This window comes from Adiantum capillus-veneris, chromosome 12 (assembly GCF_014529385.1).
Source record: "Adiantum capillus-veneris isolate H3 chromosome 12, ASM1452938v2, whole genome shotgun sequence".
NCBI classification, from domain to species: domain Eukaryota; kingdom Viridiplantae; phylum Streptophyta; class Polypodiopsida; order Polypodiales; family Pteridaceae; genus Adiantum; species Adiantum capillus-veneris.
The window spans coordinates 4,156,937-4,169,851 of record NC_140942.1 but is presented as its reverse complement, the minus strand read 5'-3'; the positions used below and the strand labels follow the sequence as shown (position 1 = coordinate 4,169,851).

At 42.6% G+C, this 12,915-nt stretch overlaps 1 protein-coding gene across 1 annotated transcript in view; it reads left to right on the top strand.

The window, feature by feature from the left end:
- Nucleotides 1-3,296: 3,296 nt before the first annotated feature.
- EMB1997 (para-aminobenzoate (PABA) synthase family protein) overlaps nucleotides 3,297-12,915 on the top strand; it is a 30,081-nt gene continuing 20,462 nt past the window's right edge. The window contains exon 1 of the mRNA XM_086524787.1: nucleotides 3,297-3,855. Coding sequence (XP_086380913.1) covers nucleotides 3,540-3,855 — 316 coding nt within the window. The 5' untranslated portion in view covers nucleotides 3,297-3,539. The remainder of the gene's footprint in view (nucleotides 3,856-12,915) is intronic.

The window sequence follows — 12,915 nt, the reverse complement described above, 5'->3', positions numbered from 1 at the left end:
TAGCAGGGTTTCTCTCATACATGCTACATAACTTTGGGCATACTTGATGCACTGTACCACACTCCGATACAATGAAATAAATAAAGTCTTCAGGATGCAATCTAATTATAGATTTGCAAAGCTCATCCAACTCCTCCCATTGAAACTGAGTCATGTCCATTTCCTAAGTCCTTCTAGCATATAAAATGGGAAGTTTTTGCTTCTTTTGCACTAAGACATCCTAAATGTGCTCTTTCCAAAGCGTAAAGCTTGTCCCATTAAACTTCTTGATGTCATAAACATGGATGTCCTTAGAATATACCATACGACAAGATTTCTAGCACAAAAAATTGTGTGTTTTTTTTTGCAGAGTCCTATTTGAATTTGGGAGAAGTGGGTGTCAAACTGCAATACGCATAGACCAAAATCGCATAGAAATGCTCTCTGAGCAATACACATAAATTGGAGAGTAGCAAATTTTATGTGTACACTGTCAAAATGACAAATGCGTGCATACACGTGTCAAAGCACCTAGTCCCCTCTATACATGGCCTACGATGAGTATTCGATAGTGGGGATCTCCAACAATCTAATCCACCTTGCACTGGGTAACCCAGTCCGTAGTGTTCAACTTCAAAAAACCTCATGCACGACCTCATAAAAGGCTAAGCAATGACATGACTATAGTCAAGTTTCAAAAATGACTATCTTCTGGACCAAGTCTCAGAAATGGCCATGACTATCGGACTAGCCAAGATGGCTCCACAAATGCATACAAAGGCAATATTTGCAACAAACGTACATATGATAATCTTTGCAATAAGCAAAATATGCGCTAAAACAAGCCCCAATCAGAGTGCAAGCAATAATTGCAATTCCCACCAAAAATGCAATCCAGGACTAGGCCAAAAGCTGGTCAACACATGTCGATCAACGATAGAGCTAACCACAGTGCCAAACATAGATGCCAAATGTATATGGCATATCACAACTAGATTTCGAGGAAAATGAGCGAGTAGCACCTGTATATGTAACCTGCTATGTCTTAGTCTACAACCACACCACTCTCACATAGAGCATGTATAACCCACATAAGCAAACATTGAGCCAATGCTAAAAAACACTTGTGTTCTATCTCGATCTGTGTGCACAAAACCTGTGTCAATGTGTGAGGATGCTGATGCCGTGTACGTTGCTATAAAAAATTCTTCAGAATTAGGTCAATGGACATCACCATTGTCTTTAAAATGTGCTAAAACCCCTTGAAAAGACTCCTGGGTTGCACAAATCTGAGTCTGTATGAGGGAGTTATGGCCAAAAAATGCACCAACAAAAACATGCTTCTGCTAATTTGTCACACTGTCGATTGATTAATAACAGTAAAATTGTCCTAAATCTCAAAAAAATTAGCTCCTAAATGAGCTAAACACAAGTTGAAGATCTCAGCTCCACAATCCCATACATGGCTACAATTTTATTGCTCCAAATCTTGTTGCAAGCACACCCCAATGCACTTCAATGTGTGATCAAAGGATAACACTCTGGCTGAATAATCTCCTCTGTAAGCACTCAAGAGGGGCTACAAATAAGCTTTGAGTAGTGCACAAAGCACTCATGACAATGAATCTCTCTCGTCGACAACTAATCGGCTCTAATATCAAAATGAAGGGAAGCGAAAGAGAAGAGTTGGATACGTGCAAGCCAGAGAGAGAGAGAGAGAGAGAGAGAGAGAGAGAGAGAGAGAGAGAGAGAGAGAGAGAGAGAGAGAGAGAGAGAGAGAGCACACGATACACATATATGGTGAGAGAGAGCCAACCCTCTTCTTCATAGTAGCACATGACAGTGCATTAGTTCGTAGATGACTCATGACTTGTATATCTATATAATTAAAAGTCAACGGACATAAGTTAGTGATGGATGACAGGCACCCAACATACATGGTCAACAACCCAACAACATTTACACAAAGAAATTCATTGAGTATTTTCATGCATGACAATATGAGAGAGATATAAAATTTAATCATCTTGACTATATCTTTGTATTAAAGACATCCCAAAACCTTAAAAGTAAATATCCATACATCTCATTATGAGCTTATAGACGAAGTTTTGGATTCAAAATGAAGTGAAAAGCTTTAGATAAGTTTTCAATTTGTCTAAACTTTTATAGATTTTTTTAAAAAAAATCACATCATGGCATCTGAAACGGCCAACAACCTTAGAAACGGCTACCCATATTGACACCTAGAGACGCGATTTTGGACCAAAAAAGGTTTCGAGGAATTTCATGATTTTGACCATACGATCGCGTAAAGGAATGGCCTAAAACTTTTCAAACAATTATCCATATGCAAAGATGGTCAACATTGTCGAATTCTAACAACTATAAAAAATTTCAATGGTCCAAAGCCTTTTTGAAGCTTTTCACTTCATAATATATTTACTTTCAAGGTTTTTAGGATATCTCAATGCAATGCCCACCATGGTCAATTCAAGATTTATGAGCATTTCAAAAGCAACGATGGATCAAATTATCAATATTTTTCTCTTACATAGTATCATGATAATGGAGACTCTATGATTTTACACAAAATACCTTGCGAGGTTTTAAGTCAAGTTCACATTTCTTTCATTAAATGTTAGAACCAAGTGTATCCATGGAGTGTAACAGTGAGATCAATGTCGTAGTTTTGAAATGTTCACTTATATTTCACAAAAAAATTGAATTAGAACATTTTTAAAACATACTTTATTATAAAATAAATTTTATATCAAATGTATTTATTGCAGTTTTTATTGTCTTTAGAAAGACAGCTTCCAAGTCATTATGCAAGGGATTCTCTTCAATATTAGCATGTACATTAGTTAGTACGAGTAGGTTTTACTCTCCTCAAAGCAAGTTAGATAATTGGGTTTCATGTCATGAACCTGCCACATCTTTTCAATGGCAGTATGAACATCTTTTCATTGATTAAATGGCTCACTCGGTATTTTGTTTGCGTGAAAAAGTTCGCTCAAAGTTTGATGAAACTCTCTACATGGTAGATAGTATCCTATGCGACTATAAGTAAATAAGAAGATAGGCTTAAAATGACACTTCCAGCTGTTACCTTAATAATTTCACTTATGGAGAAGATAATTTCAATTCGAGGCGCCTCAGCATGTTGTGAATACACAAAGAGGGCAGCAATTGAAGCTTCCTCCATTTCCCTCCACCGCGTCTGAACCCGCCCTGAGAATTGACCAAGGTTCAGTGCTACCCACTTTGAATCTTCCTCCATTTCCCTCCACCGCGTCTGAACCCGCCCAAGGTTCAGTGCTACCCACTTTGTGTGTGGCGAAAAGTGCACAACAAGTATATGACGGTGGAGCGCACCACCTCCCGAGAGTTGGTGAGGTAGTGGACTGTGGAGGCAATCACTTGCAGATGCGCTTTCATTCCGCTCGCTTCGCTGCCATAGCGAAGGGAGAACAACAGGGTTTCGCAGTGGGCAGGTTGCATTGCGTTTACCTGTTAAGCTGAGTGCCCGTCCGTCCGTGTGCGGTGATTTGGGGTTTATGGACCTTCGAGCTAGCAAGTGCTCCCCTCTGGTTCGCTCATCCGACTTGGGCTCAAATCATTCCTTACCTTTGAAAGACAGGTTTCGTTGCGACTGGAGGAGCTCTCAGCTCAAGGATTGCGCTGTTCAGTGCTGTTTGCGTTCATACAGCAGATCTAAAGGGAGCAAGGCAGCCTCCGGCCTGAGCGCCTCATTTGGAACGTCACAGATTGAAGAGATTTCATGGAAAGAGAGACCCATCAGAACCCTCTTGATCGACAATTATGACAGCTACACTTACAACCTCTATCAGCTTCTTTGTGTAATCAACCAAGGTACAACTGTACCCTACACTTTCCAAACATGTGTGTGTCATGTAAATTGCATGTTGGCATGATCTAGGTTAGAATCTAGGGGGGAAAGGACTGATCGTGCATGCGAGAGGAGCTTCTTGGCCGAGTTTTAAAGGCTTTATATTTTTTATGTTGGCAGAAACAAACCTGTTGCCTATCAAGGCTCCACCACTTAACAATACCTAGTTAAAACTCTTAGAGGAAAGGACTGATCTTGCATGGGAGGAGCTCCTTGGCTGAGTTTGAAAGGCTTTAGATTGTTTATGTAGGCTAGAAACAAGTCACTTGCCCCTCAAGGCTCCACTTCATGGCGTTCAGAGTTTAGTTCTTGCACTGATGAGTTGCAGAACACTAGACAATGTTGTTGATGTGTTTTGTTCCAAGGGTGCATTGCAGCATTCAACAATTTTATGGGAGGATTAACTCAGATCAAAGAGCATGTGTTTTTTTTGAACTTAGAAGAGGCCTCGTAGGTGGCTGCAAATGTGATAAAAGAGTAATGGATTCTAAAAATTGACATTGCATTTACAAATTGCTGCTAGCTTTTATGCCCCATGCTTGCAATTTTTACTAAGTTGTGCCTACTTTCTTGAAAGGAACGAGGCTAGCGGAAGGTCTTGGGATCTTATAATTTGCTCAGTAGCAAGTGTCCAATACTCCCAGTGATGGTTTTTAGGGTTAGGACTTTTGTTTCTAGGTCAAAGATGCAGCCGATTCTTGCGCAGGGTGTTTGTCTGACCAATCACAAACACTCTGTCCCTAGGAAGGTGGTCCATGCTAATCTCTGAGACATAGCAAGAATCCTTTTAGCCATGCATTGACTTTATGTCTCTAGATTTTTCCTTCTCTCTCTAGTGTTGAAGTAGATCTTTGTGTGTCAATCCTTCAACCCAATCAGAATCACTCTATCCAACAAGATTTTTACCCCGAGAGTAGAGGATACCGTAGTTAGTATTGTTGCGAAGATACCAAGGTACCCGATCAGCTCTTTGCCAAGAAGAGAGATGAGTCTGAAAGGAAAACCTGTAAGCTGTTTATAGTCTCGAGCATTCATCAAAGGATTGTTATCATCCTTGAACAATTTAGAATTTGGATCCATAGGAGTGTTTACCCCTATCGAGGACTTAATGTGGGTTGTTGTGGAATTTCAACTTAGCTTTGTATTTTATTGTCAGATGTCGAGTTTTGGCCCAATTTTGTACTCTCAGAAGGCTGTAAGGAGGGGTAGCAAGTTGACGACTTTGCTACGCCTTTGTACTTGGTTGCGGATTTTGGCGACGGAGGGGATTCCCTTCCTTCTAGAGCAGAGGATGGGAATGAATTTGTTTTGTTTTCCATTTGAGGACGGAGGCTCTTAGTTTAGGCTTTAGCTGCTCCTGTCTATGATCTATCCCACATTAAGTCTAGTACATCTGTTCGAGTGGGCTTTGGACGACAGAGGGGGATTCTTATCTCTCAGATAGCACTTTTTGTACGTATTCAATTCCAAAGGATGAGGTCCATGGGTGGAGCATTTTGTGGTGGTTGATTAGCTGATTATGGCAACAATTTGATGAGGTATTGTTAGTATCAGTTGGGAGACAAATTGTAATTTTGGGTGGTACTCTTGTTGTGTGAAACATTGTTGGTAGTTGGTAGGGACATCTAGTTCTTGCTTACGCCGCTAGCAATACATGGAGGCTTCCCCTCCCGGGCATCTCTTTGGAGAGTTTCTACCTTTGGGTAGTCCAATTTAATTTTTGTGGACATGATGCAGTTGCCCATAGGCAATTCCTTTACTCTCAATCAAGTACTGACATTACTTTGTGAATTGGATGCTGATTTGTCACGGTTGTTTTGGTGTATTTTTGAAGCACAAGTGTATAGGCCAAGATTTAAACTGAGGTTACATGGAAGCAGGTTACCTTAGGGGGACGCTGTGTGTTTTTCCAAGTTGTATTGGATTGTACATACAGGTTTGATCTTGACAAAGGTCGAGGAGTGGATGATAGATGGTTTGATCTTAGAGTGTTCAATGACCCGATGGCTGCTTGGCAAACATGATCCTTAGGTGAAGACCTTGGTAGTCTTTAAACAATGTATAATGATCATATATGGGTCTTTTGTGCCATGGGACTCATATTATACTAGTCAATTATGAAGGAAGCATTTTTACTCCAAGTTGTCTCTAATTTCTGTTTGAGTTGAGCGAAAGCAAGAAGGAGAAGGGGGGAGAGAGAGAGACACGGAGATGAAAGAAGGAGATCTACAAGGACACGAAGGCTGAAGTCTGTCCATAGACCATAGATCTCCCCCCGCTACAGATACAGACCGAGAGAGGGAGGTGCGTTGTCAAGAGCGGAATTGAAATGGTTGACAAGATCTAGACTTTACACTTCCACAAATCTTTACTTCTTTTCTTGCTTGAATGTGTGCTCCTTAGCACCAATGATGGTTCCTTTTAGAGAATGAGTGTCATGTCCACATCTAACCCTATGTGCATGTGGACAAGCTGTTCCTACTTCTAGGGTTTAGGTACCCCATAAGTGTTCTGGCACCCTTGTAAGCCTGTACCTAGGCTATGCATGCCCAGGCACTTAGAGTAGCTGCATATCCTTTGATTGCACAACCCAGGATCATTAGCATCAGTACCCAGCATCATGCATGAGCACCTTTCCACCGCATGACCCGATTTTGCAACAGCATGTGAACCACCTCTTATAAAGTCATTTAATCAATAAGTGACTTTATTATTTCAAGAATCGTGTGTCATAGACTTGGGCACCCCAAGTTGGGAATGTGGCACGACAAACGAGAGAATTACTTAAAAATACTCAACAACTTTAAAATTTTGACATGGCTCGGCGTAGATCCGTGCCCAAAGGTATTGGCTCCAAAATTTGGCGCCCCTTTCGGTATTTATTTTTATATTAATGCTTGAGCAGTACAACACCCATGGGACCTCTGCTTTCAGACTCTACGTCTAGATGCTCTCCATAGTGAGGCCCCAAAGGGTCTATTTATTCTTACAAGGGATGCCCCAAAAGCAGAGCCCCAAAAGTAGCAAACTCAAAAGAAACTTGTTCCAATAGCATCTGGTTTCAAAAACTGCCAAAAAACAGCCAACGCAAGTTACGGAATTCTGTACAGCCTGCCACGTCATCAGCTGTCAGTGCATAACGTGGAAATCCTTATTGTTTGCCACGTCAGCCTGTCAGCACAAATCTCGGGCCTGTCCGTACAGCCTGCTGCCGTGTTAGCTTTCTTTTCTCCCGAATAGTACTGCCTTGTCATCATTTTGTGACATACCTCCCTCTTGAAAGAATTGTAATCGCCCTCGAATACGCCTGCAAAATCAGACGCAAGCCATAACCCAGTTCAGTAGACATTGACTCTAAGTATTGACCCACTAGACGACACAAATCCAGCACTTGTACAAAGACGATAGTCACATCACAGGGCCTTGTGCGTAGATTCCTACAAAATAGAGACTTTTAAGATTGTGACCAACGTACCTAGTGATCCGAAGCCTGAACGTTTGATCCACACCGGACCGCACTAATGTCAAATTAACTAATCCCATATTGTGATCATGTATGTCACAAGGACGTGGCAATTGCTAACTCGAGTTATTGGTTTCTTTCCGATGATTTTTGTTTAATTTTTGGAACCCTCTTTTTGAAGTTGTAAATGGTCGGACATTGTATGGCTAGTGTGAAATAATAGTTTTACCCGCATATAGGAAGTTGGTCGGCACTAGAATTCCAGTAGTAAAAGGGTGTCTAGGCTCAGTTCAAAGTCATCTAGGTCCCCTTGCCGCACTTAATAAGTTCGTGGATACTAGGAAATTAACTCCATAGAGGCACAGTGACAAGGTGGGGTTACCTAGAGAAAATTACCCGAGAATTGGGTTACATTGCATTTTTGGACGTGGTCCCAGTGGTGAAAGATGGTCAGATGACTAGTGAGAGTCCAATGGAAGCATTTCCTAAAATTAGGGAACTGCTATTTTGGGCCACGAAATCTGTTCGCGTCATTAGCTTTAGAATGACAAGGGAACATTTTATTACTCTGTTGCAAAGTCAACTGATGCACCAGTTGAGAGATTTTTAAGCGTGAAGCCCAATGCGGGGAAATTGCATGCATGAGTGCCAAGTGGCACTTTTTGGCCAATTTACCAAGTCTGGGAGAACAGAACTCGTAACTAACTTTTTGGAGCAGTTTGGGAGGCTGATAACTATGATTTTCAGCCATTTCTGTGCATTTTTGAGCTTCCCATGATTTTACCTAGGACCAAGGAGCTCATTTTCAGCATTGGAAGACATCAGACGCATGTTTACAGGGTTGTTTTGCTGTGTTTTCAACGATACGCAGGTCATGGTAGCCATGGAACTCTTCCCCTTTTGCATCGTTTTGTTCACAGATGCATTATAGGTCAAGCACAGAAGAGGGGGCGTTCGATTTGTGTTGGGAGGATGCTTCATTGAGAACCTCTCAATTGTGTGCAAGCTTTCCCTCTCATGTACAGTGTAGTGCAAGAAGTGGTCCTGCACACTCTACATTGCTCTGTAAGGTGCAACGGAATGAATGTTTGAACTTTGCTCAAGATGAGTGCTCTGAACTGTGCTCAAGGGAGAGCCTTCCGTTCTTAATGAGAGTGCAATGATCACTAACAAAGTGAATGGACACTGTGCGTGAAAGTGTATGAGACTGAGAGATAGAGAGAGAAGAGAAATACGACACCAGAGATGTAAAACCCTCCTCCGAAAGTCCCATTCTTGTCGGCGAGAGTGGTCTACTATTGATTGCACAAACTGGTACAAGGTGGATGCATGTGACTGATGCAAGTCTAGGGCTAGATCGGTGACGACGACGGGGATGGCGAGACCGATGCTATGGCTGAAATCTGCTACTCCTTATCTGCTGTCCAAAAACGCTAGTGGCTGAATTCTGCTGCGGCTGAAAAACGCTAGGAAAAACGCTGGTATTTGCTGATCTTTGTCGCTGAAAATCTTCTGCTATGAGGGCTGAAAACAGCAGGTCTTTAGGGTTGAAACTGATGGTCTTTTAGGGCTGAAACTGCAGGTCTTCATCTGCTGAAAATTGCAGGTCTTAGGGCTGAAAATCGCCATGCACAAGGGAGGGCGATCTGGCTCCAAAAACGCTAGGGTTGCGATCTTTGCTTTAAGGAAAAACGCTAGGGGTGTTGATCTGCTTGCGGTGGAGACTTGCTGAAAAACGCGAAGTACTTTGAGTTATGGCGATGATGAAGAAAACGCCCAAGGTGGGAAGTCTTGCTTGAGAAGTTGCCTGTTGAGCGGTGGAGCTCGTGCTACTTCTTCTGCCTGCCTGTTAGTGCTAGTCTAGGTTTGCTTATATACAAACTTACTCGATTTGCCCTACCTACTTTCCAATAAAAGTCACTTAAAAATAATAAGTGAAAAATGTCAAAAATAGGTAAAATAAGCTAAATGCATTGGAAAATTCCCCTGAAGGATTCTGATGGGAATGCTTATGATCATGCTGTGTGCAACCAGAGGATATGCATCTACACTAAGTGACTGGTCATGCACGGTCTGCGAGACTCACGAAAGTGCTAGATCACTTCTACTCTAGACTGATTGGATTGTCTGAACCCTTGTCGTGCTGTAGCTTGTCCATGGACACATAGGGTTGGATGTGTCCCGTGACATCCCCTCCTTTTTAAAATGAGGTACTGGTACCGAACTGTATGGTGTCGAGGGAGATCGCCAATAGCATCTGAAGTCTTGGAAGGGACTCTTCGCCAGCTCACTCTGATGTGTGGGTCGTGCGATACTTGAACTTCATAAAGGTCTGCAACGCTCGCTTCTTTGGGCCGCGTCGAAAGCGACACAAAGTCTTCTGTGGCTCCTTCAATGCTTCAACTTCGTTTAGAGTCACGCGTCTTTCTTCTTCAAGAATCTTCATGGTTGAAAATTCTTGAAACCATTTCCAACACAAAACCATGAACATACCTATTCCATGTAAAGTGACTGGAAAAAATCTTGTCTTCCTAAAAGACTGTGCATGCAATGTAGATGAACAAACACACGGAGTGCTAAACCGTTCACCACATACACGCAAACAATGAGATCGAATCTCTCTTATGATGTGAAGCATTCAACTTTGGCAATTTACAACGGAAATGCCCATGCTTGGTGCTCGTACTTTCATGTGCTCGTTCTACGAATGTGTCATGCCAAGGAAGAGACATGGAATGTGACTTCCTTACATACATAGTTTTCAGCTTTTTATGAAAAATCCGCATACATTTGTGCTCATTTATGAGTGAAATGTGCTCAACGTACAATATGGCATGCCTAGGAAAAGGGATCACGTAAAGACGCTGACTAAAATACAGGAAACAATCACGAATGAAACACTCGTACAATGCGTACGTATGAATCATGCGAACACATAATACTTCCTGTGAGGGTTCTTTGGACCGAGGCTCGAGAGCCAAGATCGGTTCTTCTTGAAGGGGATCTTTGGACCTAAGCTCGAGAGCCAAGATCGTTACTTCGACTGATCGAACCTACAATGAGGTTAGCTTCACTAGAGAAAGTATCAACTAACACATCATCCTTGTGACCAATCACATCATCTTCATGCAACATCATGCTTGTGAGAAATCACATCTTGATCATGCAAATCATCATGGTCATCATTATCATCCAAATCATCATGCTTATCATTATCATTCAATTCATCATGTTTCTCATAATCATACAAATCGTGTGTCATGCTTTGGAGAAGAAGAGACTAAGAGAGTCTCCTTCTCCTGAATCCGTTCAATCTTGTCCTGCACATTAGCAATGAGAGAGGAAGAATGAACAACTTCCTCTCCACGAATGACAATGGGAGAGTCACTCTTGGCATTGAGAGTGAAAGTGTTAGCCTCCCAATCAATGAGAGGGTTAAGCTCACGAAACCATCGAATGCCCAAAATAATATTACATCCTGAGAGAGGAGAGAAAAAATTTTCTATGGAAAGCAATTTGTTGAATTGTAAACAACACACCAAGACACTCTTGCGTGATGAGAGAGTCCATACCGGGAACAAAGCCAGAGACCTCGAGAAGAGATTTTTGACTAACCTCTAGGCGGGCTCTCTCAACAAAAGAGGGACTGATCACATCATGCATACTACTTGGGTCAAACAATATGACAAAACGGTGCCCCATCATATGACCATAACTTTTAATGAGAGAATCATCAATGGGAGGGTCAGGAGAAACTTGGGGCACACTCGTGTTGTCAGTGATTGCATTGACAGAGGAAGTGGGTTCTTTAGATTCATTAGAGTCAAGCTTAGGACATGTTCTTTTTATGTGACCCTTAATGTGACAATGAAAACAACGACCTTCCTTAGAATAAGTGCTTTGCTCTTCCGACGTGATGTATCCTCCTAAAATTCCTTGTGCTACCTTTTCATCTGGAGTGAGCTTAGGTTTAGCAATTGTGTTAGCCTTACCCTTAGGTTCATTGGAAGAATACTTTTCTGAGAGACTATTGGAAGATTGGTTAGAAGAGTTACCGTTCTTACCATTCTTACTGGTCTGAGAAGTCTGCGAGGTCTTGTTCTCCTTAGGCTTTCCCTTGTTGTGCTTCATCTCCTGTGCGAGAGCAATCGTTACTGCCTTGTTGAGATCGATTGGATCGAGTACCTCAACATCGTACTTGATATACTCGTCCAATCCATAAAGGAATGCCTCCTTGCGCTCATCATCCGACTTGCGTAATTGGATACCTAGCTGCAAGACACGATTAGAAAAATACATAACTGGCATACCATTTTGCTTGAGAGCGCGCCAATTGTCCTTTAATCGTGTGAGGTACTGAGGTGACATGAATCGTGCCTTGAGCTTGTCTTGGAAATCAGCCCAATTGAAGGAAAGGGGCGTGAATTCGTCGGCTTCCTCTAGGTGCGCGGCTAACTGTGCCTCTTGCCATCCGTGGTACCAATTGATGGCATCACCGGCAAGGTACATAGTTGTCGTCAAGACCTTGCTATTTCCTGTCTTCTTAGTTGTCGCAAAATATGCAACCAAGAATGAATAACCGTAGCATCCATCTTACCATCATACTTACTGAAAGTCAACTTCTTTGTGACTGGGTTGTTGGAATCCGCATCGTGGCTTGCGCCACTTGAGGAACTCTCACGATCTTTGGTTGGTTCGGACTTCGAGGCAAGTACTTGTCGAACCAATTCTTGAGTGCGGAGGTCTCTTTGAGCCTCACGCTCGGCCTCCAAGGCCGCTCTTTGAGCCTCCCGTTCCTCCTTTCTTTGTGCTTTTCTTTCGTTTCGTTCATCGCGCTCGCGTTCTAAAGCAATGCGAGCCGCTTCTTGTTGTATTGCATTTCTTTCATTCCGTTCTTCGCGCTCATGTTCCAAAGCAATGCGAGTCGCTTCTTGTTGTGCCAACGCAATTCGATTCGCTTCTTGCTGTGCAAGCGCAAGGCGAGTCGCTTCTTGTTGTTGGGCCATCATGTCCAACATCGACTTGACCATCGCCTCCATAGGATTTGGTACAATTTGTGGCGTAGATGGCGAAGGGGGAGGGTCGGAAAAAAATCTCTTGTTGGGGAGAACTCGTCGTCGCCTCTCTCATGCTCATCACCTGTATGCGAAGTATCCATTCCGCTTCGGGTGATGACCATGCACTATGATCTTTGGTTCTTAAGTTCACGAGGAACTTGGGTTCTTGAGGGTCTTGAGGTTCTTGAGGGTTTTCTTTCTCTTGCAATCTGTGTTTGAGAAGGATCTTCTCTTCACCCGAGTTCTACTCTTTTCCGCGAGTGCACCCCTTGGGGGCCTTGCGCTCACACCAAGGTTGCTTTTTCCCACCTCACGTCGATTGGTTGGCCTCTAAGTGCACGGTCCGCTCTCAATGAGTGAAAAGAGGCACAAGGGGAGGTTGGACAAGCCCTTCTTTCTTGGATTCCCGTCACTCTTCAAAAACACGATTAGGAATTGACACGCCCAAGCGAACTTGGGTTCGTGCGACCGCAACAAGCAAAATTTTTTTCTTGTGATTCTTG